This window comes from Lytechinus variegatus, chromosome 14 (assembly GCF_018143015.1).
Source record: "Lytechinus variegatus isolate NC3 chromosome 14, Lvar_3.0, whole genome shotgun sequence".
Classification (NCBI taxonomy): Eukaryota; Metazoa; Echinodermata; class Echinoidea; order Temnopleuroida; family Toxopneustidae; genus Lytechinus; species Lytechinus variegatus.
The window spans coordinates 1,919,663-1,932,648 of record NC_054753.1 but is presented as its reverse complement, the minus strand read 5'-3'; the positions used below and the strand labels follow the sequence as shown (position 1 = coordinate 1,932,648).

General features: G+C 37.0%; 1 protein-coding gene across 2 annotated transcripts in view; it reads right to left on the bottom strand.

The window, feature by feature from the left end:
• The window catches only part of LOC121427645 (vacuolar protein sorting-associated protein 13D-like), a 110,245-nt gene that overhangs the window by 80,550 nt on the left and 16,709 nt on the right, over window positions 1–12,986 (bottom strand). For both annotated transcript variants that reach the window (XM_041624150.1, XM_041624151.1), the window contains exons 10-15: window positions 12,228–12,396; window positions 2,987–3,088; window positions 2,532–2,712; window positions 1,522–1,922; window positions 803–984; window positions 126–278 (exon numbers count right to left, since the gene is read on the bottom strand). In XM_041624150.1, the coding sequence (XP_041480084.1) occupies window positions 126–278; window positions 803–984; window positions 1,522–1,922; window positions 2,532–2,712; window positions 2,987–3,088; window positions 12,228–12,396 (1,188 nt within the window). The remainder of the gene's footprint in view (window positions 1–125; window positions 279–802; window positions 985–1,521; window positions 1,923–2,531; window positions 2,713–2,986; window positions 3,089–12,227; window positions 12,397–12,986) is intronic.

The window sequence follows — 12,986 nt, the reverse complement described above, 5'->3', positions numbered from 1 at the left end:
TATCCGAGCAGATGAAAAACCATTCCTGATAAAAAAATAAACAAAGTACCTGTTTCTCTCCTTCCAGGAGCAAGTCGACTGCGTCAATTAGTTCCTGTTTGGTTTGCATTTTAATCTCCTGGTACCTTATCCGAGCAGATCTCGTCAGTTGGAGTTCGGACGATCTTGAACTGAGGCCCTTATTTCCAGGGTCCTCCGTCTTGTTGAAGAAGTTGGACACCCTCTCTATTGCTGTCGGGTTGTAAACGATGTCAAGGGGTCTGCTGATGATTTCAAGCCTACAAGGAAAAAAAAATTGAAATTAATGTTCCCAATATCCCCCAAGACTGGGAAACAGAAAATTATGGAAAACCACAGAATTCATTGAATTACACAGAAACACAGATTTTCAGGTCCAAAAAATATCAACAAATCCAATAGAACCACAAAGGTGCCTAAGTGAAATCAGGGAAACCAAACTGGCTGACCAGAAAAAAAAAGTTTCCCCTTGTTTTTTTTATGTGTGTTGCAAACAAGAAATATTACATTTCTTTTAAAATGTGAAACAAATGGTAACTTTACTTTTTATTAGTTCAATCTTTCATTTGCATGTTCTGATGATTGCTTAATTTTTCAAAGAGAACACTTTAGGTCAGATATGGCAACATTGGAACATGATGTTGGCTGAATAGATTCCATCACTCTGGCCGACCCGAAATAATTACATGCCTCAGACAAAATACCAATGTGGCATATGAACAGATTCTCAGTGAAAATGAGAAAGGGATTCTGAGAAGAAACTGAGAGTGAGCAGAATGGTTACCTGCAATCTGCGTTTGAATGAGGTGGATTAGATTCATAGGACATCTCAAAGACCGGTAGGTCTGACGAAGGTTGCTTGATGCTCGTACCAGAGGATGAAGGTGATAGGTAGGAGAAACTAGAGGATGCTGAACGCGAGAGCAGCAAAGAATGAGACTGTCTTGGTGCTAACGTTGGATCCTCCTGATGATATCATGAAAAAAAAGGTCATGAATAAGTTAAACTTGTTGATTTCCCCATAAGAAGTCTTTGGTGTCATACATGTACTTACTAATGTTTGAAAATACAAACATATCATTCTGATGTGCATGATACACACATCACAAGTGCAATATTTGTTTAGAACCTTTATTGCTAAGCTACAACACCAGTATGGGGCGAAGTGGCTAACAAAGATGACGGCATTCAATGACACAATATCACAGATGGTGGAATGAATTTAGGCAAGAAAATTCAGTACCCCTGTGGACAAATTGTATTTCTATAGTTCTGTTTCAATAATTCTTTTGAAATTTGAATAGTGAAATTCATTAGATACAAACAAGTTTAGATTCCCCATTCATTTTTCATTGGTGTACCAGTTCTGATCAGTGCAACACCAGTAAGGACACTGTTTACAAAAATGACATTGACGACCCACAACTAATTACGATCATATCTAATAAGACAACAGCTGCTGAGGTGGGCCTAAAAACGATTATACATTGTGAAGACACCTACCCTCTTTTGCTGTGGTGCTACCAGGTTTGGAAACAGCGAGCCCTTAGTCATGACATCATGGATGAAGAGCGCCCCCAACTTTGCGGTGAAGAGGAAGGAGCTGGTCCGAAGCCTCCACTCGAAGCTCATCTTGACGCTGGCAAACTCCAGTTCAATGATGGTCTCCTTTTCCCCCGGATCGTCCGGTGGGCTGGTCCCCGGATCCACCGGAGATGATGGGGGTATTGAAGTGGTAGATGATGCGGAGGACGGAGGCGATCTGTTGCCATGGTGACTGTTGGTACAGAGTTTGATAGAGCCCCCCTGGAGCTTGAAGTTGAGGAGTGCAAAGACGTGATCCCTCCTGAGGAGATTGTTATCAGCCGATGGATCACCAAGAACGTCCAGCAGTTCTTGTTCCTCTGTGTTTGTTCAAGACGAAAAATATAGAGTGGGACACTGGATTATTTAAACCAAGTCAAACCATCGGGGTAGTATTTCATGAAGAATATCAGCACTAATAAACCATCACTCGCTGGCAGTTACCCATGTAATAATTGAGACAGCCGTGCTTCTCAGCCAATTAAAACAAAATAATTTTTTGACATTGCCAAAACTGACAACTTTCATGAAATGCCCCCAGAAGGATATAGTGCATTACTTATCAATAAAGAGTCCCTACATCAAATGAGTTGCAAATAATTTCTGAAACTTTCGAGTCTAGTGAGGATACATACAATATACATCACTGTCATCTCATTAACAAAAGGAAGATACATGCCTTGGTCTATGCTAACATGTCATTCTACACCACTCAATATACCTTTAGCACTGTACTGCAAGTACGATTTGCCCTATCCCATACCTATCACTGCATAATATCAAACCAAGCATTCCTCTCCCCTTCAACACGAATGAGTGGAGCTGAAAAATGGGAGCAGCTGCTACTAACACCGATCTATAGCCCTTTAAGGGCTACCACCTGCCCTATGACATACCCGTTGCTGATTGATATTAAACACTCGTCTTACCTTCAACATCGATAAGTGGAGGAGGAGAAGGGGACCGTCTGCTACCAACGCCTGAGGACAGGTCATCTACACTACTCTCTATACCCTCAGAGCTCTTCTGTGAGCTCCATCCGCCCCATCCCCAGACCCACCGCTGCATAATACCGCCTTGTTGAACTTCCTCAGGCTTTTTAAAGATTTCCTGAAATAAAGAACAAAACATAATACTGATAATTAAATCACTTATAATTCATTCTATCTGATTCAGACTTAGCTTTTTAAAAAATAATAAGCTAAAAAAAATCAGTAAATCATGTATATGTACATGAACAATAAAGTTATGACTGAGGAATTACAAAGAGTACAATAACAATAGGAATTCATTGCTCAAATGAATAGAAAGAGACAGAAATACTCTAACAGACTACCACTCCCAACATTTATAAAGTTTTCTATAAATGAATGCATAAATTTACCTCTCCATTTCGTATCCTCTTTTCCAGTTGCCCATAGACTAAGTTCCTTAGAATCCTGATCTCTTCGAAAGACAAATCTTTTTCAAATTGTGTCATCACAGTCTGCAAGACATTCATAAAAGATAGAAATTCAACATATTTGGACAAGTGGGGGCAGCATAGGAAATGCATGTGGGCAATAAGTGACAGTCCAATTTGCCCCTAAAAATCCCCAGATGGCATGCTTTGTGGCAACTATCTTTTCTGGAGTTGCCCCAGATCTTTGTAAACAAAATATTCAGGAATATGAACTTAAATAGAAACATTTTACATATGGTAGAATACGATAGAATATTTGCATTTACCACAATTGATCTCTTGTCGAGCAAAAAATAGCCCACATAATAAAATAAAAATCAATAATCATCTCAATATGTAAATATTAAATAGCACCAACAAAAAAAAATGAATTGTGGAGGGAGGACATAAGGTAACCATGCTATTGCACATACGATCTAAAACTGTAATTCTTTACTTTCTACAATATGTTGACAATTTATCTTGATTTAAAACCTTTCTCATATCATGACTGCTTGCACAGAAGTACAAGGATGGCATAGGTTTTTTTTTGCATCAGAATCAAATGAAGAATACTAAGGGAGCCCATCCATATTGCATTGGCAGCGTGCACCCCGCGAGCGTACGCTTGCACACTCTAAGACGGGATAATAGCGTCGGCCAGCGGCAGCTAGCTGCGATAATTAAAGCACAATAGAACTCACATCCGCTCTCGCAGCTCCCCCTGTGCCTGCTGCCGCTCGCTGCCATACTTTATGTTACATTTGATTATAGATTTAATCCTCAGCTCGCTGCATCTAGCGGCAGCTAGCGGCCGCTAGCTGCGCTGTCGCTGCCCCCCATTTCTATCAAAATTCGCAAAGGCAATCTCACCCCGCGCCGGCCACGGCTAGCCTTCAATTCCGCGACTCGCTCTGGAATGAAGACCCGGAATGAAGAGTAAACATGTACGTCGTGGTGCCTGTACTAGTTCCACTTGTCGTGCTACTCGACTTCAAATTATTATATTTAAAAGCATGATAATGAAAGGCGTTCCTCTTTTATGTCCGTATCGAAGCATTTCATGCAAGCACGCTCTATTGGAAATGACTACAGCTAGCTAGTGATAGAATATATCAACACGTGCGCATAATTATGAATATGACAAAAATTCTCGATCTCGATAAGTCGATGGTTCTCAATAGTTTCCGTTGTCAACGAACTGAACTGAAAATTAACGCCATCAATAGAAATACTGCCGATTTCGAAAATGTTGCAGCTTTCGAGTTGAGATTGACACGGAAGATTCACACATGAAAAATAAGTTGAATTAATGACCTTTTTTTAACGTATGATTTTGGGACCGGATACAGATGGATTACACGCCTATTTTATCCCGTTTTATCCGAACGTCAACGTTGCTTCTTGGCACTGACAAAAATATTAATTCCCGAGCATGAAAATCAAGAAGCGCAAGACAAACCGTTCGTTTAAAAAGAATATTAATGATCGAGCAGTTGCACGAATGGTACCCATGCATAGTTTTTTTTACCTCTATTAAGGCCATAGTTTGAGACATCTTGGTATGAATAGGCCTATATCATCTAACTCGCCGGATAATGTCCGCCAAGAGTGTATAACTAGAGGGGTAGGCCTATTCATCTTTGCCACGGGAAGATTAATATTTTTAGAACATTTATTTTTTCTGACAGAGGCCAGATAAAATGACACAATATGAATATGATGCCCGAATGTAACTAAATTAGTGCGAACATTGATATCAACGGCAAACTAAATTTTGGAGAATGATAATGACGCCATATCATTAAACACGCTAAATCGCAAATCAACAAAATGTCTACTTCTTTTTCTTTTGTTAGACATACTGCCTTACTTTTTATGTTGGTTTGAAATACTTCCTTTTATGATATTTTTGTTTTGATTTTTTGACATTTCGATTTTGTTTCTGACATCGTATAAATTGTTTGGGTATATTTATGTTGGGTTTTTTGTTTAACTTATGCCGAATTTTTGATATTGTAGGCACTCTTGATTCTAGAAAATTATTGGAAACGCAATCTGCTTCTTTTGGACTTTTTTTGGAAAAATACGCGATTGTATTTCTTCCAGGAGAATAAAAGTTTACATTGGAAGGTTTTAATTGATTTCATGATATATAATTTCCACTTCAAAACAATTTCAAAAATACGTCTCGAACGATCGTGCATTAATCTAAGACTAAGATGTTGAGTACTTTTATTCCAACGTATTTCCCTTTTATTGGAAAGATAAGCGAATAATATTTATTTCAGGAAAAAGAGCTTATGGTATCTGAAATAAATTCTATATAATTTCCACCTCAAAACAATTTTGAAATACGTTCCGATCGATCATGAGCTGTGATCTGAGAGTTGAGACCATTTATCTAATGTATTTAGGACTTATATTTATGACTTAATTGAAAAGATAAGTGAATTGTACTTCTTTTTAGGAGAGTGTTTATTCTCAAAGGAAATTAAATTATTTCAATATAATTTCCAAATCAAAACAATTTTGAAATAATTTCTGTCTCGAACGATTTTCAATTAATCTGAGACGTTTAAAAAAATTGATCCAACCCTTTACCTCTTACCGGACCTAATAAACCGGCCAAAGTCAACGATCAGCACCATTAGCGTACCTAATAAGGGGGGGGGCAGACTGCCCCCCTGACGAGTCACAACACATGCAAGTGACGTATCCCTGCCCCCCCCCCCTGACGAGTCCAAAGTGATCCCTGACGAGCCATAAGTGACCCCTCTCCTATGTGAAGACTTTTTTTTTGCTTGTCAATTTTTTTTTACCATTTGTACCTCGGATACAGCCGTTTTAACATTTTTGAACCAGCTGCATATAGGTGGTTTGTATATAAAACAAATGAATAAACGCCTGTTTTAATTCGCCTTACGGCTGCCGTACATCAAATGTGACCGAGGTTTAAGTCTCGGTATAAAAATCAGTGCTTTTCAGTATCAATAATCTTCAATACTGTCTTTCTAGGCACGGGATTAAATCCGATCAGCCTTTCATCCACCGGTTTTCTATAGTGCGTTAATTCCCTAGTGACGCTAAAGACCACACGCAGAGGGGGAAGGGGGATTGCGGGGGCGTTAAGGGTCGAATGCAAATTACAAACGCCGTCTTTTGATCGCTCTATATCATTTCGAGCAGGAACAATAATAAAAAAAACCCGGATGTGCGGTTTAGTAGTCCATAGTTTTTTTTCTTATTAAAAAAAAACATTGAATGAAGAAAAAGAAAACGCTTGGGATCCAGATGACATCCCATACAAAACATCAAAGTTTTGAAAAAAAAAGTGAAACTGTATGATACTCATTGTAATTTCCATACTGCAGTATTTGATAAATCCAATCATTTGAGGCCTATTTTTTAGTTTAGCAACATTTTGTGAATAAATAGGCTAGGGCCATTACACACATAATAGGAACTGATACATGTGACAATCCTTTTTTTAGTGCCGCATGTTTTTATTCAAATGAGGAAACTCTTCACCCTCTATATTTTATTATGAACATGATGAATGGGTGCTACTGCGTATATTTCGCGAACCGATTCCATTGTTGGATGCATGGAATATCTCTGTCGTTCTTTGATTTTCGCCATCATTTCCGATTGATCATGTGTTGATGTAAGAGCGATTGTTTTGAGGTGCAAACAATTTAAGATAAATTTCATATATCTTCAGGACTGAATTCATGTTCTCTGAGAACGTAAATGACACTTTCCCGGCAATATCGGAAAGGCAAACGAAATGGAGTTACAAACATCTCAAATTAATGCAGGATCGATCACGCATGATTTTAAATTTAATGCGAGTGTAAACGATTTAAATAACTGATATTCCCGTATATGGACGAACCCTTGTTCTGTCAGAAAAAAATGAAATGACTAATTTTCCCGACAAAGTCGAAAAGGCAATATTTTAATGGAATAAAAGTCGCAAAATTTCTTATTCTTGATCCAATCCGACATGAGATGAAAGTATTTCAGTATGGAATATCGAGTTAAAAGATATCGTCTGTCAATAAAAATATGTTTTAAGACTTTCGATGTGGAAATAATTGATTATTGTTGGGCTATGAATACCTATATCTTCCAACAACATACGATTGTTGTTCTTGGTCCGACCCGTTATAAAATGATGGTCGACTTTAAGAAAATCATAGATATACCTATATACAGAGTTTCGATCTAGCTGATACTTCTAAAAGGTTTCGAATCGGAAAGAGATCCGACCCGACATAAAACTGACAAATATCGAGTTCATAAAGATCTTGAATTATTAAAAATATACTTCTGACGAGCTTTGGAACGGAAAGAATATAATTCGCACTACGCTATAATATCTACATCTTCTAACAAGATGCAATTATTGCTTGTTCTTGATCCGACCCGATATGAAATTAAGTATACAATAAAAGTTACTCCTCCCCGTAATCAAAATTACCCTGCCGCCGCCCATCCTCCTACCCCGGATGGCGGGCAAGGGGATTAAAAAAAACAGTAATACATATATAATGATAATATGACAAAATATATTTTGCGTTCAGAATTTTATGTTGCTCTATATACACAGCACATGGCGGTAAATGAACGTGGACTGAAAAAGGGACGACATGTTCTATTTCCACTCCATGCAATATCATTGCCACTTTCGTGCCATTTCTAGTTAATTGATGCATACGCAATTGTTGATGATTATTTTACATCTCGTCTTTTTTTAACAATTTTGTCCAATAGGCGTCACTTTTCTTCTGTGTCTAATTTGTCAACAAGGTTAGAGCTGCAAAATATGTTGCAAATGTGCTTTTATCCTCTCAACGATGAAATGCGAAGGAACAATAGATTTAATTCCTTATAGAATTAGAGCTATTGTGACAAGTTCGGGCAACTGGCACTTCGTCATTTCACAAAGGAGTGATTAAGTGCCCATGATCGAATTCATTGACCCTGAGCTTCATTGAAAACATTTACGTTACCATCTCGTTTTTTTTTTGTCAGGACGACCTTTGTGCTTTTCTTGGCAAAAATAACAATTACAAGAATTCTTTGAACAGGAGTGAAAGCAGGAAGCCTGACCAGGTTGACGTTATTCCAAATGGTGCAAAAATAACCCCAACAGGAAACTACAATGAGCACGCAATAAACAGACGAACATTATATTTCAAAAGTGGTTCGGGTTATTATAATTTTGTAAATGTAATTTGAAAAATCGCGAGAGCAAAAGAAAGTTTAAAAACAGAGAAAAGAACGCAAATACAATGAATTGAAAGATGTGAAAAAAACAAGTATGAAAAGTAGATCATGAAAATTTAAAGAACGGGATTTAAAAAATAGCGACCAAGCCGACCATTATATGTTTTGGGTAGTTGGACATCAAACATGTCGGGGGGGGGGGAGAACACGTCCTTCCAAAAGTCAGTTAAGCGTAGGGGACACAAAATGTCATACACCCCACCCTCTCCCTGGCTCCCCCAACAAATGGAAGCTTTAATTCATTTGATTATTTACGAACGTTCTCTAAATGTCAAAACTATCAAAATTGTTGAAGATATGCCTTATAGAAAATTCAAGCGCGCTTCGTGTCGTGTTTTCGTGCTTGCACCATTTACAAAGGCCAAATGAAATCTGATCTAGTTATATAGCAATATAATGAGGCATATCTTTTAAAGTAGCTGATAGGGCAGCTAGGCATTGTGGCCCCGGGTTTATCTATTAGTGCCCTCACTAGTATGGACTTGGTTGTATACCCCCCCCCCCCCCGATTTTAAGTTTATCTTTCTTTTAATTATGTTAACAATTTGCAAAGATTTTGTATCCCCACGCCGATACAAAAGGTAAGTTATAATCAAAGTTCTAATAATCCCGCCTTCTAACAAGGTATTCTTTTTAGATGCCTATTGACATTACCGCCCTAAAATATATATGTACATAATTATACCAAAGGGCTATACATACTTTGTTGGTTTCAACGTGCCCAGGATTTTATAGGTCTAATAATTTTCGACACCCCCCCCCCCCCCCCCCCGTTTACATGAAATCGCCGAACAATTTTTCAAAAGATTCTAGTGTTGGATGACTTTAAAATCATTAAAATATTATAAGAGGGCAAAAAAGTAGACTCCACAGGATGTTCTTTCCTATCCTCTTTTAAGATTAACTGATTAAATACCTAACAATGGTGCTGTTTAAGTCATTAAAGATCAAAGCGGCCATTTGCTTTCACAATATAATGCGCGGCAAGTTCTTTTCAAAGAAAGTATCCGACGTAGATTATATTGATTAATTATCATTGAAGGGTCATGGGCGTAGCGGACATGACTATTCTGCGAAAGATCCTGCTCTTTTCATTGCGCTTGAGCGTTTTTCAGACTACTCGTTACAATGGGCTTCTAAATTGATTAATTGTGTATACATTGCACGAGTATGGAAACATAATGAATTGCGAAGAAGCACCATTACACTCACCTGCTGCGGGAAAATAATCAAATGATTATATAAAATGAAATGAAATTACTTGAATTCTTTTGCATCAAATATTATGGCATAAAATCACAAATTTAGTAATTTGAACCATCAAATTAATGGCAAGGTGAATTGTATCATTCTAAAACAGGAACAAGCGATTATCGTGCATTGGTGGAAGAAATAGTTAAGTTTTAAGCAGGGTTAATTAGATATATATGAATTCTTCCACCTTGAAACGTACTAGAAGTATTTATAAAATCATTTATTAGACAGTTTTTGGCTAAATATTTCGTACATTTATGCCTTTATTTCGTGTCGGAGCAGAAATAAACACAAGCGATAATCGTACATTGTTTGAAAATACCGTAGATTATTGCGAAAGGCAGTCAGATGCTTTCCGCCTCATAACTATTTAGAAATCTAGGCCTATTTTATCTATTAACATGCCAAATATTTTGCGTCATTTCATGTCGGGTCGGATTCAAGAACAAGCTATCATCGTACATTGTGCGAAGAAAAGAAAGGTTATTTTATTTCCGCCTTAAAACTATTTTCAAATAATCTAGGACACATGTTATCTGTCAATGTTCCATATATTTTGTTTTCTGGTCGAATTCAAGAACAAGCGATTATCGTACATTGTTCAAAGAAATACGTAATTATTTCGCAAGTTTTATTATATGAACACGAATCTTTCCACCTAGAAACGTACCAGAAATATTTTCAAAACCATTTAAGACACTTTTTAGCCCAATATGTCATTTTTTATACCTTCATTTCTCGGTTCATTTCGTGCCAGAGCGGAAACAAACACGCAAGCGATAATCGTACATTGTTGGAAAATGCCGTAGATTACAACGAAAGGTAATTGGATTCTTTCCGCCTTAAAACTATTTAAAAGTATATTTCGAATAATCTACGACCCATATCTATTAATATTCCATATATTTTGTTTTATCAAATGTCTGGTCGAATTCAAGAACAAGCGATCGTCGGACATCGTTCAAAGAAATGCATAATTATTTCGCAAGTTTAATTATATGAACACGAATCTTTCCACCTTGAAACGTACCAGAAATATTTTTAACACAATTAAAAACACTTTTTAGCTCAATATTTCATTCTTTTATACCTTCATTTCGTGCCAGAGTGGAAACAAACACACAAGCGATAATCGTACATTGTTGTCAAATATCGTAGATTATTACTAAAGGTAATTAGATTCTTTCCGCCTTAAAACCATTTTGAAAGTATATTTCGAATAATCTAGGATCCGTGTAATCTATTAATATTTCATACATTTTGTTTTATTACATATCTGTTCGAATTGCGACGATTATCGTACATTGTTCAAAGAAATACATAATTATTTCGTAAAGTTTAGATACATGAATACAAATCTTTCCACATTGAAACGTACCAGAAATATTTTTAAAACCTCTTATGACACTTTTTAGCTCAATATTTCATTCTTTTATACTTTCATTTCGTGCCGGAACGGACCTAAAACTATTTAAAAGTAGGCCTATATTTTGAATAATCTACGACCCATTTATATATTTCATATATTTTATTTTATTAAATGTCTGGTCGAATTCAAGAACAAGCGATCATCGGACATTGTTCAAAAAAATGCATAATTATTTCACAAGTTTGATTATATGAATACGAATCCTTCCACCTTAAACGTACCAGAAATATCTTTATAACCATTAAAAACACTTTTTAGCTCAATATTTCCTTAATTTCCCCGTTCATTTCGTGCCGGAGCGGAAACAAACAGGCAAGCGATAATCATACATTTGGGAAAATACAGTAGATTACTATACGAAGGGTAATTAGATTCATTCCGCCTTCAAACTATTTAAAAGTATTTACGACCCATTTATCTTTTAATATTCCATATCTTGTATTATTGATTGTCTGGTCGAATTCAAGAACAAGCGATTATCGTACATTGTTCTAAGAAATACATAATTATTTCGTAAAGTTTAGTTACATGAATACAAATCTTTCCACAATGAAACGTACCAGAAATATTTTTAAAACCTCTTAAGACACTTTTTAGCTCAATATTTCATTCTTTTATACTTTCATTTCGTGCCGGAACGGACCTAAACAAACACGCAAGCGATGATCTTACATTGCTAGAAGTTACTATGTCCTATTTCATGTCGGGGTCGGATTAAGAATAAGTGATGATCGTACTTTGTTGGAAGAAATAGATCATTATTACGCAACGGAAATAATATAAAACTAATATCAATATGAATCTTTCCACCTCGAAATGTATAAGAATTATTTTGCTAAAGATCTAAGACACTTTTCAGCTCAATATTTCATACTTTAATACCTTCATTTCGTGTCGGGCAGACAAGAAAATCGCCTCATCGGTCGCGCACATTTCACCAACGGATTTAGAAAGCACATCATTTTGAGTACGAGTATTCGCCTGCAAGTTGACCGCGTGCAAGCTGCGAGAAGCGGCGAGAAGCTGCAATGATAAAATCTAGGATTAATGGGGCTGTTAATCTGCTTTAATCTGAGCAGCGCGCCGCCGCTAGCTGCGTCTAGCGGGGAGATACATCCTGTTCACTAATTACCGCAGCGGGGGTGTGCTCGCGGGGTGCACGCTGCCAATACAATATGGATGCGGTCCCTAATTGTAAGAGTGTACCTTGAATGATGCAGGGTCAACCTTTTCCTCAAGGAAGTTAGTATAGACACTCATGTACTGTCTGATCAAACCAATCCGTTCTGAGATAAACTTGGGTGATCTTCTCTTACTCCGATCCTTGATGCTATGCAGGATACTGTCAATGGCAAACTGCCACCTACTCCTCATACTGTATGAAAAGAAATAGAAATAGAAATTTCAATATTTCCTTTGTCATTATATAGAGACAGAGTGCATTAAGGAGAGATTGGTAAGGGGTTTTGTAGCACGGTTAAACTTCAGATATACTTTACTGATGTCTACATTGCGAGATGAATTTGAATAAATTTGCCTTTAAAATGATTCATGTAATGGGTTCTTATGATCATATTAATGGTAATGTTTACATTTGGTTAATCAAGATATGTAATACATATATGCAGACCTGCCAACCTCTGGGAATGAAAAACTGTATTCTGTGATAAAAAAAACTGTATTTTTCCCCAAAAAAGTGTATTTTGTAATACAGGCCTGTGAGTGGGGTTTCAAAAAAGTAGCGGAAAAATCTGAAAATTTACCTTACTATTTACTATCGCCAAGCCCCTGCATTTGCCCATCACGATTCACGGTGCTTCAGTCTCTGTATTTTGGTTGTTCCGCTGAACTGCGTTGGCTCACTCACCAATACATAGACTGAAGAGCTTGGAGGCCCGTACGTACAGACAACGTATTTTAGCAGTAACGTTAGATCTAACAGTGGAAACCCGATTTTCCGATCGT